General features: G+C 38.9%; 2 protein-coding genes across 2 annotated transcripts; both read right to left on the bottom strand.

Moving 5' to 3' along the window:
• Positions 1-929: 929 nt before the first annotated feature.
• Positions 930-5,977, bottom strand: myoz2b (myozenin 2b). Its single transcript, XM_031871447.1, has 6 exons — positions 5,841-5,977; positions 4,911-5,027; positions 4,010-4,176; positions 3,473-3,566; positions 2,600-2,762; positions 930-2,511 (listed from the first exon to the last, which is right to left on the bottom strand). Exons 2-6 carry the CDS (start codon positions 4,990-4,992, stop codon positions 2,286-2,288), a joined length of 732 nt encoding a protein of 243 aa, XP_031727307.1. The 5' UTR covers positions 4,993-5,027; positions 5,841-5,977; the 3' UTR covers positions 930-2,285.
• Positions 5,978-10,120: 4,143 nt separating this feature from the next.
• Positions 10,121-15,001, bottom strand: synpo2b (synaptopodin 2b). The gene is made up of 2 exons (XM_031871439.1): positions 14,341-15,001; positions 10,121-13,564 (listed from the first exon to the last, which is right to left on the bottom strand). The coding sequence occupies exons 1-2, from the start codon at positions 14,999-15,001 to the stop codon at positions 11,217-11,219; spliced, it is 3,009 nt and encodes a 1,002-aa protein (XP_031727299.1). The 3' UTR covers positions 10,121-11,216.
• Positions 15,002-16,690: the final 1,689 nt, after the last annotated feature.

Raw genomic sequence — 16,690 nt, 5'->3', positions numbered from 1 at the left:
GTGTGTGTGTGTGTGTGTGTGTGTGTGTGTGTGTGTGTGTGTGTGTGCGTGTGTGTGTGTGTGTTTGTGTGTGGGCCCGGCTGTGAAAAATAACGTAATTCAATCTTTTTGAGTTGTTACACTGAGAAGATTTTGAGTCCAAGAATGAAATCTGTTTGAGAATATTAAACAGCATCTTCTGCAAGGCACTGTGACTGCAAACACGTTCACAGTTTACTAATATTTTCATACAGGTCCTAATATAGTATATTAAATGCCATATACTGAACTAACTTAAGGGAAAAGTGTGGACCATGTGCAGTATTTGGGGAGATAGTCTGACTGTATATAGCTTTTCTCTGATCCTATCTTGGCTCCAGCAATAGCACTGAAACCTCCCTTGAGACACATGAAGTGTTTTTGGTGTTATTTATTTTAGGCTTCATATTTCACCCTCTGAATGTTGCACAGCTGAGCTCTGTTCAGATAAGCTGTCAAACTCTACTGTTCTTTAGTTTATTTTTGGAGTCAGTTTTTTTTGTATCTGTTTTGTTCTTTCTTTTTTTCAGTTTACAGAGTGTAATAGTTCAGCCAAAAGTGACTTAAATAGACTCCCAGCAACTCAGTGGCTAAAAGGACAATTAGAGTTTATACAGCAGTTTTAATTCCGTTAATTCTATTATTATCAGGTTTTTAGACTTTCATCACAGAAAAACTGGCCCCAATCTAAATCTTCTATATAAAACAGGATTTGCATGTTGAGGTCTGTGTCAGATCCTGTACCCAATAACACATACTCTACCATTAAAATTAACCTGTATTGCTGTGATACCAGGTATAATACATGATAAAACTCAGTGACCTTTATCAACCTTGTCAACTTTCTCAGAGTTAAGTCTCAAAACAACATCTTTTTTGGGAGTGAGAAAAATTCAAAAAATGCAAAGCTCCTGTATTAATTCATTTAAAGTGATACAAATGGACACTTCTTATGACAGTAATGAATTGACCCACAAAACATTCTGTGTAAATGGAAATGCAAATTATTTGGACTGTTGAGGTTTTGGAGAAATGATAGTCATACATGAAGATTGCTCATGAGCTCCTATACTTTGGCCTTGAATTTAATTTTGCCAGAGTTTTTTCTCCTGTATCTCCCCCGCTCTAAGTTTGTAAATTGTATGTCCAGTTACATTCAGAAGAATAAAAACGATGCATATTAAGTTAGTTATACAATGTAGAGTATGTACGAGAAAACAATACACTTAAACTGTAGAAGTAAAATCATGCACCTTGACTGTTTTCAGCTCAGTTCTTTAGAAAACACCAAACTATCACTCACAGACATTCAGTGTATTTTACACACTCATACACAGTATTGCTTCTAGGTTGAGATGCTGTAAAGTTACATGTTTCTAGTACATCTGTGACAAGACACAATACAGAACAAACATTTACATTTTCTCTCACTCCAAACAAGGCAGGCCAGACTATATCCATGTTGTACAATTATTAAATATAATTGCGTATAAAGTCACTGTTTCTGAGTCCATGCATTTGCTGTGTTTTTAAATAATCAGTTCCATCGTCCAAGTCCAGATTTCTCAGTCTTCCTAGATTGATGTGACCTCTGTTATTTCCTCAAGATAAAATATTTCTTAGCTTTCTTTTTTCTTTTTCAGCAGCAGTCAACAATAAGTCAGAGCTATAAAACAGACCTTTCACTATTGTTTTATTTCTACACATCCCTAATTGATTTGTTTTGTGTTGAATTTTAGATTCATTTAAATTATAGCTTAATTAATTTATATTTATGTATTCAACATTTGCTTGCATGATGTTAAGAGTTATTTATAATAAATATCTATATGATGAATAAATATAAATGAACACCTTATTTGTGTATTTGTCTGTAATATAATTCTTTACAATAGATATAAATGAAATACTGCTTACTCATCACAATAGCTAAATATAACTCACTGCATGTTCCAATTGTGTGCCATCAATAAATAAGTTGCATTCTTTATTTACATTACATATTAATCAATTCAACTGAACATTTATAAAATGTACAGTTTTGCTGTCTGTATCATTGGAAACCCTTCTTGAGTTATGCTATTTACATGATTTTCTTTGAATACAGTTTAAGTGTACACCAAACACACTAGTCAACAAAAGCAGGAAACATTTTCTGTCCACTAAATGTAATTGTGAGTGTGTTATGGGGTGTTTCGCCTTAATCAGAGGTGGGCCAAAATACTACAGCTGACATCATGTGGCCAGACTACATACAGTTAGACCACCTACAGGTCATCAGACTCTGGGATTTGAATGGGCTCCAGGGTTACAGTGGGTATGATCAGATGGGTGCCCTCAGATATCCACCCTTGAGCCGACCTATTAAAGGTGGGTCGCTTCATTCCTGGCTCCTCCAGCTCTAGGTACCTGGGCGGGTTCAGGTCCACCTCTGGGAGCTTGAATGTGATTCCTCTGGGAGCTTTGTCAAAGCCACCAAAAGGAGTGGCCACCCTGTAATTGACATCAAGTGTGAATAGTTCCTCATTGTTGTACTGATGTAGTAATTGACTAAAACGTGCTCATATTGTCGTTTTCTCACCGGTTAAAGCTTTTGTACTCAGGAAGGTCTGGTCGCGGATCAGGTCCTGACATTGTCAGTTTGAGTGTTTCGGCGAGGTCGGGGTCACTGAGGATTGCCTGATCCCATGGGGAGTGGTAGGACTTGGGCATAGCTGTGGCTGTTAACTTCTCTTCAGTCATGTCTGTCAAGGAGCAAACAAAAACAGAGAGACACCATTAGATTGTTCCAACATTGCAGCAGAATGATCTGATGGTTTAGTTTGCAGTTCACGGGTTAATGTTGAGCTTTTTTCTTCAACCTTTTTGAGGGGAGGCTAAAGTTTTAGAATGGATTATGAATAGAGTCTGTGCTTAGGGAACACTTATGGGCAGACTGAGTTGTCCGTCATTGAGTTCTGAGGCCTAAAAATAGCACATAGTTGAAGTGTGCACTCATCATATTATGTGTCAACGTGGGATGACACCCTACTGGAGGGTTTTGGAATAAGTACTGGACTCTGTCGGCTTATTAAAGTACAATATCATAAAATAAAGCATTTAAAGTTTCTCAGGTTGTAATATGAATCATGGTATCAAACAACTTAAGTTAATGCCATGAAACAAGACCAGCAGTTATGACTGTATGCTGTATGATACATTATTATGATCATTATCATGACAGCATTACATAATCAGTCACTGTTATTTGACTCTGCAGTATATGCAGTATTTATTTTTTACTGTTTTAAAGTGGATGACATAATAGATTTAAAGTAGGAATGATTTCCAAAGACCAAATCTAATGTTAAGGTTTGTATTTATTTTTACATATGATTAAGATAATTTTTGTTAATGGTTATATGTTATTGCTTCATATTGGCCTCAATGTAAACATACTGAAGAGCATAATTACCTGAAATAGTGATTTCTGGATTAGCAGTATTTCCATCGGCTGGTGCGTCCACTTTAATTTCCACAGTGTGTGTATTCTGAGTTAAAATATCATTCTGCAAAATGCAATTAAATTATAGTTAATATATTGGTTATCAACTGAGCAACAAAAAGTGAAGCTGGCACATCTACAGCTGCTCTTGTGTTCCATGCACTCAGGTACACACGCACGCACACACACACACACACACACACACACGCACACACACACACACTTATAACTACAGGGTGTGCACACACACAGAAACACATCAACAGGCACTGATAAAGAGGGGAGCAGCTCCTCAGCAAAGGGCCTGAGTAGCTCTCAGAAGATTTGGCTGCATGATGTACAGTAAAAGGCACTTGTCTTTGTTCTTCATCCGTGCTTTGTAACAGTTTTAGATACATTTGCTTAATGAGACCATTCAACACATTTTCAAGCAGACGCCACTTAATGCCAGAACTCCTGAACGCATTCAAACGTATATATGAAGTGACTTAATACAAGTTGACTTACATTCAGCTGTGTGTTTGCCTCATTTTGTATACTTTCAAATGTATATTTATCAGATCTCCTCTGGCGCATTTTGAAAAGCCGGGAACCTCTGTTGGAAAGCAATGATAACTCCTCCAACATAATGTCTTTAGGAGTGCTGAGCTTCTTTCCGAGATCGATTACGTCACCTGTTGAGAAAAATAATATACATAAAGATGAAGATAAGGAGGAAAAGACTAATCTGTATAATGTGCAGATTTAGACTGAAATGGTGAATGACTTTAATCTAATCCCTGTTTCTTAGAATGGTCCTGTGTCAAAAATATCTTGTTTTAATACCGTTAATGCATCAGTTGATATTATACTTATGGACATATTCTTAAATAAATTGTATATAATCTAACTATGACTAACTTGGGAAGGGGCTGGTTTTAGAGTTGGTTTTAGAGCTGGAACGTGGTGGATACACAATATAAATATACCCTGATATCATTTTGTCAGATGGAAAGGTTTGGGGGAGGGGTCCATAAATGACATCAAAGTTGTCACAAAATTAAATATTTTCCATTTTGTAAGCCCTGTCATGGAAAATGTGTTATCATTGTACTTGAGAATTAGTTTTGGATGGACATGATGCTTCCTCGTCTGCCACAACAGTCGGTATGTACCCCAGCTGTCACAAAGCTTCACTTTATCCAAATGGCTACACACAGTTGTCCCTCACTTCTTCCCTCCCCTCTCCAGAAATAGACTTTTGTAAAGGACAACGACAAAGGATTAGTCACCATAGGTAGTAGATCATCCCATTAGCTTATTTATGGCAAAGACTGGAGTGTAGCCCTGACATTTTCAACCCAGATCACAATGGATATTATCTTGCAGCAGTGTGTTTGTCTGCTGGTCCTCAGTTCTAACATCATACCATTGGTACCGTGGACCTCCTGGCAAATAGCTGCTGCACGCTTCTTCCTCTCTCCAGTTGGCATTGTACAGAATTGTGACATTGTAGCTTTGGCAAGTTTGGCAGAATTCAGGAGTACTGGAAACACATACAGGACACAGGATGTAGTTGTTCTGCCCGAGTCACAAAGTTTAAAGTCTATAAAAGTCTATAAAGTATATCTCCCATTTCCTGTCAGCATCTTTTAGAATTTGAAGATGATTTATAAGGCCCCCGTTAAATAAATCTGCCATATCAGTGTTTGCCATGTTATAATAATCTCTCTGTCGGGGTTAGATTTAATAGATTACAATGTATTGCATAACCGCAAAGCCCTATTGTACTAGGATCGGTTTCCACACACATAATTCTTAAATCTGGCCTCATCACTGGACCGATATTTGAGTTTGAGTAAATGTTAGTGCTATCTCCCTTTCGGTTGTCACAAGATAAATCACCTGTGTAAAGGTCAAGGGTGACTATTGTAAATTTGTATGTGTGGCTGGACACAGTAAGTGTCCAGCAGTACAAAACATTAAACATAATATCCAAAATAACTTTCTTACATTGGCAGTGCCCGGTGATACCACATATTTTTAGCTTTGCTTTGTTGCCAAATGCAAAACATGATGCTACATGGTACAACACTAAATATTACTTGTTTATTGTGACCATCTGCTGAATTTTCAGCAATAATTTCCATGCAAATGACAGAGAGAGAGCAAAGCAATACAATTCTAAAACTAGGAAACATAACAGATAATTTGTCAAATGTTGCGTTTCCATAAAAAAGGAACTTCTATACTTCATAGAAAATCAAAGCCCAATTTTTTTTTTTGTTTAACGTAACTTCTACATAATTTGAATGAACCACATATTCACAAAATAAACCCTGACGACGCTTGTTCGTACCTGTAATGGTATCCCTGGGGTGCAACCTGTATCCTTGAAGGGGAGACACGGAGGCTCAGGGGTCAACCTACAGAAGGTAGTTTGATCTTCCCTGATCTTCACACTCACGGACACTAAAGCTAAACTGTGGCTGTGTCTCTGTGCCTGTTGTGAATGGAATGCCGCTTACATCAATAGGCTAAATTTAACCTGCCAAACACTCAAAACCACTCTCAAACACCATGGGGCAAGGATAGCTACCAGAGAGAGAGAGAGAGAGAGAGAGAGAGAGAGAGAGAGAGAGAGAGAGGATGGACAACACACACACACATGTCCACTGATGTTCTTTGAGGCAAGGACTCCCCTACAAAAATTTTTTTGTATATATACACATGATCTAAAAAGAATTTATACCAATGTAGTGGTAAGTAACAAACAATAAACAGTACTTTACTGGACATACTGGACATTTAATCTTTAAATCGTTAAAAAAATGTTGAGATATGAAAGTTACTGTCAATTTTTGAACCAGTGTAAACTGCATTGTGTTATTTTAAAACATTGGTATACAATTATTGAATAAAGAAAGATGACTCAAAACCATCTGCACTACTTTTCAAATTATATCACAATGTGGATTAAAGCAACAACAAAAAAACAATGCGCGTTTTCTTGTCTTTTATTTTTTCAGTTTGTGTTGAACAGGTGCAAAAACTTAAAATTTTCTTCAAGGAAATCATCAAACACAGGGTAAAGCCCCCCCCCAAAAATGAGCAAGAAACATGACTACATCATTCATATTGAAACCCTGAAGCTCAATGGCAAAATCTGTTGTTCTGTTTACATTTTAACACCACACAGTGTGTGATCAAAGGTGGGATACGTCATGTATGTATGCATGCAACTTTTATTTCTCTTGACTTAAAAACACATTAAATAGAATCAAAATAGCTTAAATCCATTTTAAAATATCACATGTGGGTCATCAGTTTGAAAAAAGTCAATGTTAAGATGCAACACTTATTAATTGTGTGTGTGTCATTGAGCAGTCGCTAGAAAGTGCTGCAGATGATTAGAAATGTTCACTCTATACTTGCCATCACCACTAGTAGTGAGAGAAAAAGCAGGATAAAACAAGATGAGTAACACCTGTAATTGTTATCGTTGTATGAAATGTTGACATGTGCAGAAGTGATAACAAAGTCACAGTGAGTTTTTAAGCAACAGTAAAGATACTTGATGGAAAAGCCACACAATCAGAGTGCCTTATTTCTCACTAAATATTTATAACCAATAATGTAAAAATGAGCAACACCGATCTACATTGAAAAAAAGCAATCTACCAAACATTTATTTCATCTACTACACGTTCACTTTGGCTCTCATAACACTGTTCTGATTCACTTCTCTCCTAGATCAGTCTGAAACAAACGGATACAACATAATGACTGAGAAATAACCAATTATCCACAATTGCAAAATCTCCCATCAATGCTCAGCGGGGTAATATCTCATCAGCAACACAACACAACAGCTGCGGTAAGTCGTTGTGCTCTTCTAAACAAGTGGCCACTCGTACCATGAAGATAGCAACATTTATGACTCCATCAGCAACTTCAAACAAACCTAGTAAATTGTGTAAAATATGCCTGAGTCTCAGACCTACTGGAGAAGCTTAAAAATGGTTCCATTACAATAGAACAAACATATTGTATCTCTTTAAGCCAAATTTGCTTTTTTTGTGTTTCATGTCCGAGAAACCTTTTTTTACCATAATTCATGTATATTGGTTTAAAAGTATACTTCTCTTCATCGGCTGTATGTCTGACCTCATCTTAGTGGTATTAACTGTTCTGGACTGCACTAGGCATTGGGGAGTACTTTGTTGGACCGGAGCCTTGTCCCATGTATCCAATACTGGCCCTGCTGACAGGCCTCAGAGGCTGAGCAGGTCTGAAGGGAGGCCCATAGAAGGCTGGTCTCTCAGGTGAAAATGTGCTCATGAACGGTGCCTGAAAAGCTGGGGCCGCATGATAATGACCCATGCTGACAGGTGCAGGATCGAGAGACACCCTACGCTTCCATTCATCCGGAGGCTCTGGCAGAGATCTACGGTGCCCTGCAGCTTTGACATTAGAGGCAACAGATGACGAGAGGCTCTTAAACACAAAGGCATCATCCACTGAACCAATTAGGCTTCTGGAAGCCGCCTCCCACGGAGACAGTGGCTTGTAGACCTTTTCTTGAAAGGACAATTGCCTCTGTGTTGGTAAAAATGACGATTGGATTCCAGGTGTGCTCACAGGTGACAAAAGTCTGGGAGAAGGCATCGAATTCAGTCGCTTGGGGAGGCTCAGGGAGCGGCTTCTTCCAAAGCCCTGAAAAGAAAATCACATATCAGTTGACTGGTGTGACTGCAGCATTGCAGACTTTGCTGCCACCCACTGGATTAATTTAAGCCTCGACAATAAATTTGTAATTTATTTATGTTTCTTTTTTTAGATTAAATTACTAAAAGTTTTATTGAACAAAAGGGCAAAAAGAAATGAATGATAATCTTGCTAAAATAACAGTAATATTACCCACTGGCAGAAAAAAAGTCGAAGAGGCTCTTAAGATGCAAAAATAACACATTTATTCAAAGAACGCACACCTTTTGTCACATTTAATCACATTATGTTACTTATTGCACATACTATTTTGCATCTTAAGAACCTCTTGTGCTTTTTCTGTTTTTGTAGTTTTATTATTAAATGGGACTTTGGAATTCTGGCTACACACACACACCTGACAACATCTTTCCAAAATTCTGGATTCAACTGTGCAAACCCTTTCACAAGATTATCTAACTTAAAACATTTCAAATATATAGATCAACTAGAGGATTGAGTTTTTCGTTTAATACCAAAAAATATTTGAGTGATATAAACGTATGGATGAGATTTGAATTAAAGTCGTGAAGCATCATGAAACATTTGATAAATGTTGATTTAAGAACTTACCTGCTGTTGGTTAAATAAACTTGAAATAAGTACAGTGGCAATATTACTACTATCACAGATTTAAAAGATGATGAACCTTTGTTTGGAACCATATCTGTGCCCCCTTTTCTTTGATTAATCTGCTTAAAGAGAAAATCCACTCTAAAATACAATTCACATGTTAGTTTCATTTCGTATTTCCATTATGGGTCACTTCACCAATTTTGTAATAAAACGTTTTTAAACACCTAGAACACCCAGGTAAACTTTAATTTGTCCCACATTGGCAAGTGCATTATACAACAGCAATATACCCATTGCTGTTCTCCTTTAAGTCGTATCTGACCTGTACTGCAACCTATACTTTCTCAAATCTTGTACATCACTGTTTTAATTATCAATATTCAGGGAAACTTGACTACCAACAACATCTTTCTTTTCTGCAGTTTGGCCACCTCATTATTAGCTCATCTAGCAGCCTTTACCAGCAGATGTATGAGACAAACATTTATCAACCATATTGCCACAGTAATATAGCCGCAGTCCTGTTTGTGATTGGTTGTTTCTTTTGGTTTAAATCAGCTAAAGTAAAAGATGTCCAGCACACGAGTAGCTTAACATTAGCATTAACATTAGCCACTATTAATAGCTAGTGCTCAGAGCTAATAAGGATGTCTGACTGATACTCCTCCTCTGACAAACCAGTTTTTGCATTGCTGTTTATCAATTCAATATTGTTTTTATTTCTCACACAAGCAGACCAATATATATATGTATATATATATATTTCTCACACAAGCAGAGAAAAAAAAAGTATATATATATATATAGCTGAGCACTAAATATATTCTAAAATACTTCTATTAAATGCAGGTAACATACTTTTTTTTGGTGACAGTACATACTTGCTCAATAAGTCATTGGAATAGCAAAATGTAAATCTTGCTTTAGGGTGGATTTCACTTCAGTAGTTTGTCATAGACGTCCGACAAAAGTGTGCAGAAAATCTTTTGAGGGCCGAGATCTTGGTTCCAAACCTTTCACATTTAGAGTTAAAGGTGGACTGATGGAAAAGTTGTGATAACAAACAAGCACAACGGTCCAGAAACATAAAGTCATACTAGTCAGTGACAGTGTTAACCTTCAGCAATTTACTATCTTACATTATTAAGAGCAAACAGTATTGAAAATAGTCAATGAATCTTAAAACTGATATCGCTGAAGGTGCAGTAAATATAAGTAAATTCTGTGTGAAAGCGTGAGGCAGTGAGAAAGATGAAGCAGGAAATATAAATCACTCAGAAAAAAGTAGTGATACAGTAGTTCAGGAAAAAGAAGCTCATGACACACACAGGAAGTTCACAAGTAGAGCGAAAGAGAAATTTAATAGCATGGTTGTGCTGAGAACAAGAAGTGCAAATATGTTTGAAAGACAGAGATATAAACACAAACAAGACAATTGTTTCCTTTTTTCATTTTGAGTTGCTAATGGTAATGTGAATAAATCTCTAGATCTCAAATCTCTGTGATATCTCATGTTTTACAGGATTAGGATACAGAATGCCTGATGATTTTACCGACAGTTAAATAACTGGCCATAACCGACAACTGCAGAAAATACATCCACATAAAAAAATATTTAAAGTCATAAGGGTTTATAATCACAACTAAAGCTAGTGCTTTTAGCTGATGCCATTGAAGTTTTGGAATGAGACTGAAGGAATTGCAAATTGCATGCATCCAAAAAGAGAAGTGCATTGACAGTTTCTCCCCAGGCACGCTAAATGATCAAACATATTCAGTAAATATAATCGTGAGTTATTGTTTTCTCAGATGGCATGAAAAGTCATTTTTAACTGATGTTTAAAACAAATGTATTAATAAATGATATTACTGGGCTGCTTTTGGGGTCAGTGATGACTACTACTAGACATAAGTGCACGTAATCTTAATCCTTACAAAAGAAAAACAACTAAAGAAAGAAAAACTCAAAAAGACATCAGCTGAACAAGGCTCTCTGCACACATTATTGCACATGTGATAGCACTTCCTGAGAATCACTCAACATTATCTAGTCTCACATTTCCTTTTTCAAGCACGCATGCACCTCCCGAGTTCGAGGAAGATATGTAATACTAAATTATTTATTTGTGTATTTATTTTAGTTTGTATTCTATTGATTTACAATATTAAGCTAGCTTTCCTGTACATTCAACATATTTCCTCACATTACCAGCTAAATATATCCTTATAGATGGATACTGTCAATTATTTTGGACGTGACATACATTTAGACTGTCTGTACATGTCCACCTGTTGAGTAAGACATTTTAGATGATACCGCGTTGCATATGTAATTGTGTTCTATCGTCTCAACGGTGACTACACCAAAGCATGACCATATACAGTATTAGAGCTAATAAAGCGCAGCAACAGGTCTCCAATGTTTGCCTGTCACCACTGGCTTCTTTGCAGAAAACTTTGGGCGAGGTGCCATTTGACGTGCGCCTCTAGCAATAAGAGATGCAGGAGAAAAAGCTGAAGCAATGCTGTCACCAATAGATGAATGCTGGGAGGATGCGCTTGCAGGTCGGGCACTTGGTGCTTGCTTGTCAGTTTTGTGATGGGCTGTATAGGTGACAGTGTGCTTTTTAGCCAAGCGCTTGTCGGTTGCAAGAGGCTCAACAGATCTTGTGCTTTGGCGGGCAGAAGAATTTTGGGAACTTACCGATACAGGAGACTTAGCAGGAACTTCTACCTTGCTTTGAACAACAAGCTCAGAGGCGTTATAAGGAGAATGAGAAGGGGCAGATCTATGTTTAAAGCTTTTGATGGCCTCAAACTTTGATGCTGGACCTGGTTTAGGGCTGGGGCTTTTGGCCTCAGTTACTGCCTCATACTTAAATAGTGAAGAGTCCAACTGATAGGGCTGATGTTTCATAATATCTAAGGTGTTGAGGTGCTTTGGGGCTGCTTTAGGTTTCTCTTTGGTCTTAGGCTTGATTTGGGGGCTTGTGGAAGGGGGTTGCTTGGCTGCTGATGGAGGATAGAAAGGAGCAAGAAGGGGATTGTATGATGAAGGAGGTGGGGCACGAACGATGGAAGAATATCTCCAGGAGTTAGGGAGTGATGGGGCTGGGGAGAGGGATCTTATTTTGTTAGCGTGCACCGTTTCAGCATCGACAACAAACTTCTCCATACGGGACTGTCTTTTGGCAAACAACTCTGCACCTTTTCCCGCCATAGTTGGACCATCGCCAGCCCGAGAAGTACCTCTGCCCGAGACTCGACCCTTTGGTGAAGCCTGTGATGCTTTTGATCCATGGGCGTTTGACTTCCCTGCTTGTGGTGGGCAAGAGGCAACTGAGTTGTGAGTACTGTCTAACTTATTCCTTGAGGGTGAGGGTGGCTGATGTGGGCTGTAAGTAGGACTGCAGGCCTGCATACTCACTGGGGTTCGTGATGGCTGCTGACTCCAGCTATTTGTTGTTGGCTGAAGATGAAGCTGAGAAGAGGAGTTGACAGGAGCCCAGGCATTGGCAGGTGTTTGAAGTGTTGCCCGAGGTTGATCTGGTGCCCAATGGTTGACCATCTGTTGAGTTTGAGCCCAATCTTGCTGCTGTAAGTAATGCTGACTATGAGGCCCCACATGACTGTGAGCGGGTTGTGAAAGTGGACTTCTTGGTTGAATATAGGGCTCACAAGAGGGGCTCCTACTCATCCAAGGTGGACAGGCTGGGTTGATGGTAGGTTTTGGGGCAACCGGTGGGGGATTCTTGAGTTTTATTGTTCTTGGTTGCATGAAGTTACAAGCTTCAGCACCTAGACTAAAACAGTCTTCCTCTGACTCAATAAAATACCTCCTTTCCCCTTTGTTTTGAAGGTGATGATCTTTATTAGTGGCTTTCCTTTTAGACTCTGGAAGGATGCCGGTCTTTATTGCTGGCACAGATATTCGCTCATCTCTTGAGGCTATGATTTCTCCAGTTGGGGACCAAACTTGCGGGCTAGTGTTAATAGGCACAGGTACTCTGAATCTTGGTTCTTGTCTCTTTCTCACTGGAACAACGCCGCCAGGCATGATAGGAGCAGTTGTGCTGGAGGGAAATCCTAGGAAAGGCTTCGCAGTTCTGTTTGGCACCAACGGTCTTGGCACGTTGGATAGGTGGTTCATCTGTTGAATACTTTCTTGGTATTCTTCGTGCTGCCTACGTTTTGCATCCATGTAGGTGGCCTGATCAGTATGTACGTACATTTCCTCATTGTCATAAACATTCTGTGCTTCTGTACATTCGGGTTCTCGTAATATCTCCACAGGTAATCCTTTATTCCTCAGGTCTTCATGCTCTGACACTATTTCATCCATACGTTTGCGGCGTTGGGCAAACATCATAACACCCTTTCCTTTTGTTTCTTGTAGTGCTTCCATTTCTCTACCACTTTCCCAATTCAGACTTATATTGTGCTGGTGCTGATAAACAGAATAGTCGTCTTCTAACTCAGATTCACTTGTTGCCACAAAGTTATAACCAGCTGATCTGACTTCAGTTTCCTCCTCTATTTGGTCTTCGCTGTCAAGCTTTTTCTCCCCAGTCCCGTAACTCACAAGTGTATACTTCTTGACCCTCTGGCGGCGTTTTTTAAACAACAAGGCTCCCTTATTTTGAGGGTTGGGTGCATCCGTTAGAAGCCGAGCGATACGCTTACATTTGGACTTGGTCTCCTTGACGTGTCTTTCTGATTGGCTCTCGTTGTGACTGAGCCCTGAGGCAAAAGAGAGAGAGGGACAGTGAGAACAAAAGAAGGGAGGTGAAGAAGATGGAAACATATACTCATTTCATTTTGATATTTTGTCAGTCAGTGGACATGTAAGAAGCTACAGTTTTTAACTGATCAATGCTCAGAAAAGTAAAACAATGAACTAATGCTTGATATTTGGGGATTTTAAAGCAAGCACACTAATAAGAAGTAAAGAAAATCTAAAATCGGCCCCTGCTGAAGCCAGCACACTAATAAAAGCATCATATTCACTTACAGCTAACTTGGGGGAGTCCATTAGGAAAGAAAAATGAGGAGCTCACTTTCCATTGCCGTCAAGTCTTACGATTGGAAAAGGGATCGGGTGACAGGCCCGGGGTGACACATGCTGGTGTCTGTCAAATTTGTTTCTGCCAGCCTCATCGTATGGTCATATTTTATTCTTAACCCGCTCTGACTTTTATAGCCATGGGAATTCTCCCTGTAAGTCCACCTCAAATAGATCCCACGTTACAGCATGAAAATAACCAGCACCCATAGGGCTTTGCACAAGTTATATATGAAATGAAGTCTTCATTTAACACCAACAATAATTACAGGCAGAGAAACGTAATTTAAGATAATTATCCCCAAAAAAAACAAGCAAACACAAAATGATATCTTGTCTATTAATAAGTTGTACATTTTTTAAATTAAGAACAAAAATAATTTGGAATATGCTGTATAGTTTGCACTACTAGCTTCATGTGTCTAACAAGTGAGGGTAGAAGACAGATACTTACGTGTGGACCTTGCCCTCTGCCTGTCCGGTCTGCAGAGATCTGTGTCAGACTCTGAGTTCCACTTCCCTGCCTGCTCAGCAGCCTTGTCTGAAATTCCAAAGAAGAGAGAAGCAGGAGGTGCTTCACTACTCCCTCCTTCCTCTGAAGATTCAACCCTCCTGTTCACAGTCCCTAGGCTCTGCCTACCTCTGGCTCCCAGGGGCTGCTCTGTGGTCAGGGTCAAGGCCAGGGTCATGTCAGCTGCACGGCCAAGAGAGGACGAAGAAGAATGCGAATGTGGCTGTGATATCTGGCTGGCGTGAGGCTCAAAGTTGGGGCGCTCTGGGTGTGGGGACAGTGATGTTGGTGAGGGTTGAATTTGAGGAGACTCTGTAATGGACTCTCCAGATTCACTAAGGTAGATGTCATCCTCTTCTTGATATGAAGCCTCCTCTTCACTTCCGCAGAGTTCAGGCAGGGACTGTTGCTCACCTGCAGATTCCCAGTCTTGTGACTGAAGGCATGCTGGGGACTCGAGATCAGAATTCAGGATTTCAGCAGGTAGAGGGTCTAAAGGGTACTCTTCATCACTGGCATCATCACACTGTTCCCCAGAACCATCTGAACCTGACCAAGGGACCAAGTTATCATTGTTGTCTGGGTCTTCAGCTTCTGGTTCCATCTCTAATGTGGTTTCACAATGTCCTGGGTATCACCAATAATACCTTCATTAAGACAAAAACAAACAGGCCAAGGAGCCTTTTGAAAAATAGTTCACATTTTTGCACAGACATTTTTGTAGAAATATTCAAATTCTAACAATTATGACCATGAACTCCTTTTGATTATTGGGAGTTCAATATAATATAGGATTATTGTTCAGATAAAGAGATGTCAGATTAGTACACTTTTTAGTATTTCGAACTACAATGTAATTGTCTGAATTATTCCTATCCCCAATAGGAAGTGCAGCTTTTCTTTGGCAGTTACATCGGGGCTGCCATCGCTCTACATGGAATGGTATGTAATATCAAGGGGGGAAACTGCATTCACATCCAAGAGGATAAGCAAAACAATCGGGAGGCTGTTTTCCGAACTCCTGTTTATACAGTGAGGTTTCTTCCATTTCGCTGCTCTCATCTATCACTGCAACAAACAGCACTGCAATTCACATCTCCATTTAAGAACTGAATCTCAGAGACTATTTGTTTTATACATAGTAGAAATACTAGGCCTCCTACTCCCTCACTTAAAGCCGGTGTTTGTTTTGTTACTCAAGTTAAATCATATCAACATAAGGTTTAGCACCACACGCTACCAGTCCCAGCTGTGGCGACATTGGTACAGCTGTCTCTTAGTAAGGCATTGCTAGGCCTATGTACTTTTATTGTTTGTGTCTGTCATTTTATGTATTTGTCTCTATGGTTTGTGTCTGTCATTTTATGTATTTGTCTCTATGGACCCTGAGTCTGAAATAAAGTCTATCTATCTATCTATCCATCTATCTATCAAAGAGGCTTCCAAAGTATTCCCTCAAATTATTCTGGTAATCAGTTATTGTATCAAAATCAATGGTAGAAAATTATTCGATTGATTAAATTATCCAGTGCAAAACAGCTGCTGTCAATGTTTTTCCATACAATAATTTTAGCTAAGACTGACATTAAAACACAAAGTTTTGCTGCTTAGACTTTTTTTCAGGTTAGTATAGGGAAATTAACAGAAATGATTGCCTTCATAACCTAATATAAAAATGAATAATCAACATCATGCTGAAATTGTTCATGTTAGTTCTGACCCAATGTTTATCTATAGACCAGTGCTCAAAACAAAGAATGTTTCAGCAGTCTGCTACCGGTTCGAAAACTGCAGGGAATCCAAAACATGAAGGTTTTACTGCAAACACAAGCCCTTTATAGTCCAAACATATATACTGACATCCAACAGAGGGTGGCGCCATTGTAGAGAATGACTTGGATAGATTCACCTCCTGATCACCAGATTAAAACTAAAAAGACTGTAAAAACTTCTTTTTTAGGGGGGATTTACACACATAATTCACCTTTTCATAGTATTTATAATATACCAAATTCCAGCTGTTCAATAAACAGATTGTAGTGTGTAAGATAAAAAAGGTCAGAGGCTATAATGCACATGTGCATCAGTTCTTCAGTGTCAGAGTAATTTTGTGGAGATTGAGGCTGTTTGCTGTATGTTTGTATGCTGTATGTCACTGTGAAGACACCATTGTCCTTCCTTCAACAGATACCAGCCACAGTAGCAAACATTCAACCTAAACAGCTGAAGACTTGTTTTGAGGCCAATAAAGTGCCACATTGTTCCAAAATGCTCAATAACTTTTTTTCTACGC

Source organism: Anarrhichthys ocellatus, unplaced genomic scaffold (genome assembly GCF_004355925.1).
Source record: "Anarrhichthys ocellatus isolate YVR2014 unplaced genomic scaffold, GSC_Weel_1.0 scaffold58, whole genome shotgun sequence".
Classification (NCBI taxonomy): domain Eukaryota; kingdom Metazoa; phylum Chordata; class Actinopteri; order Perciformes; family Anarhichadidae; genus Anarrhichthys; species Anarrhichthys ocellatus.
Note: the sequence above shows the minus strand (reverse complement) of the source record. Positions and strands in the feature narration are given on the sequence as shown.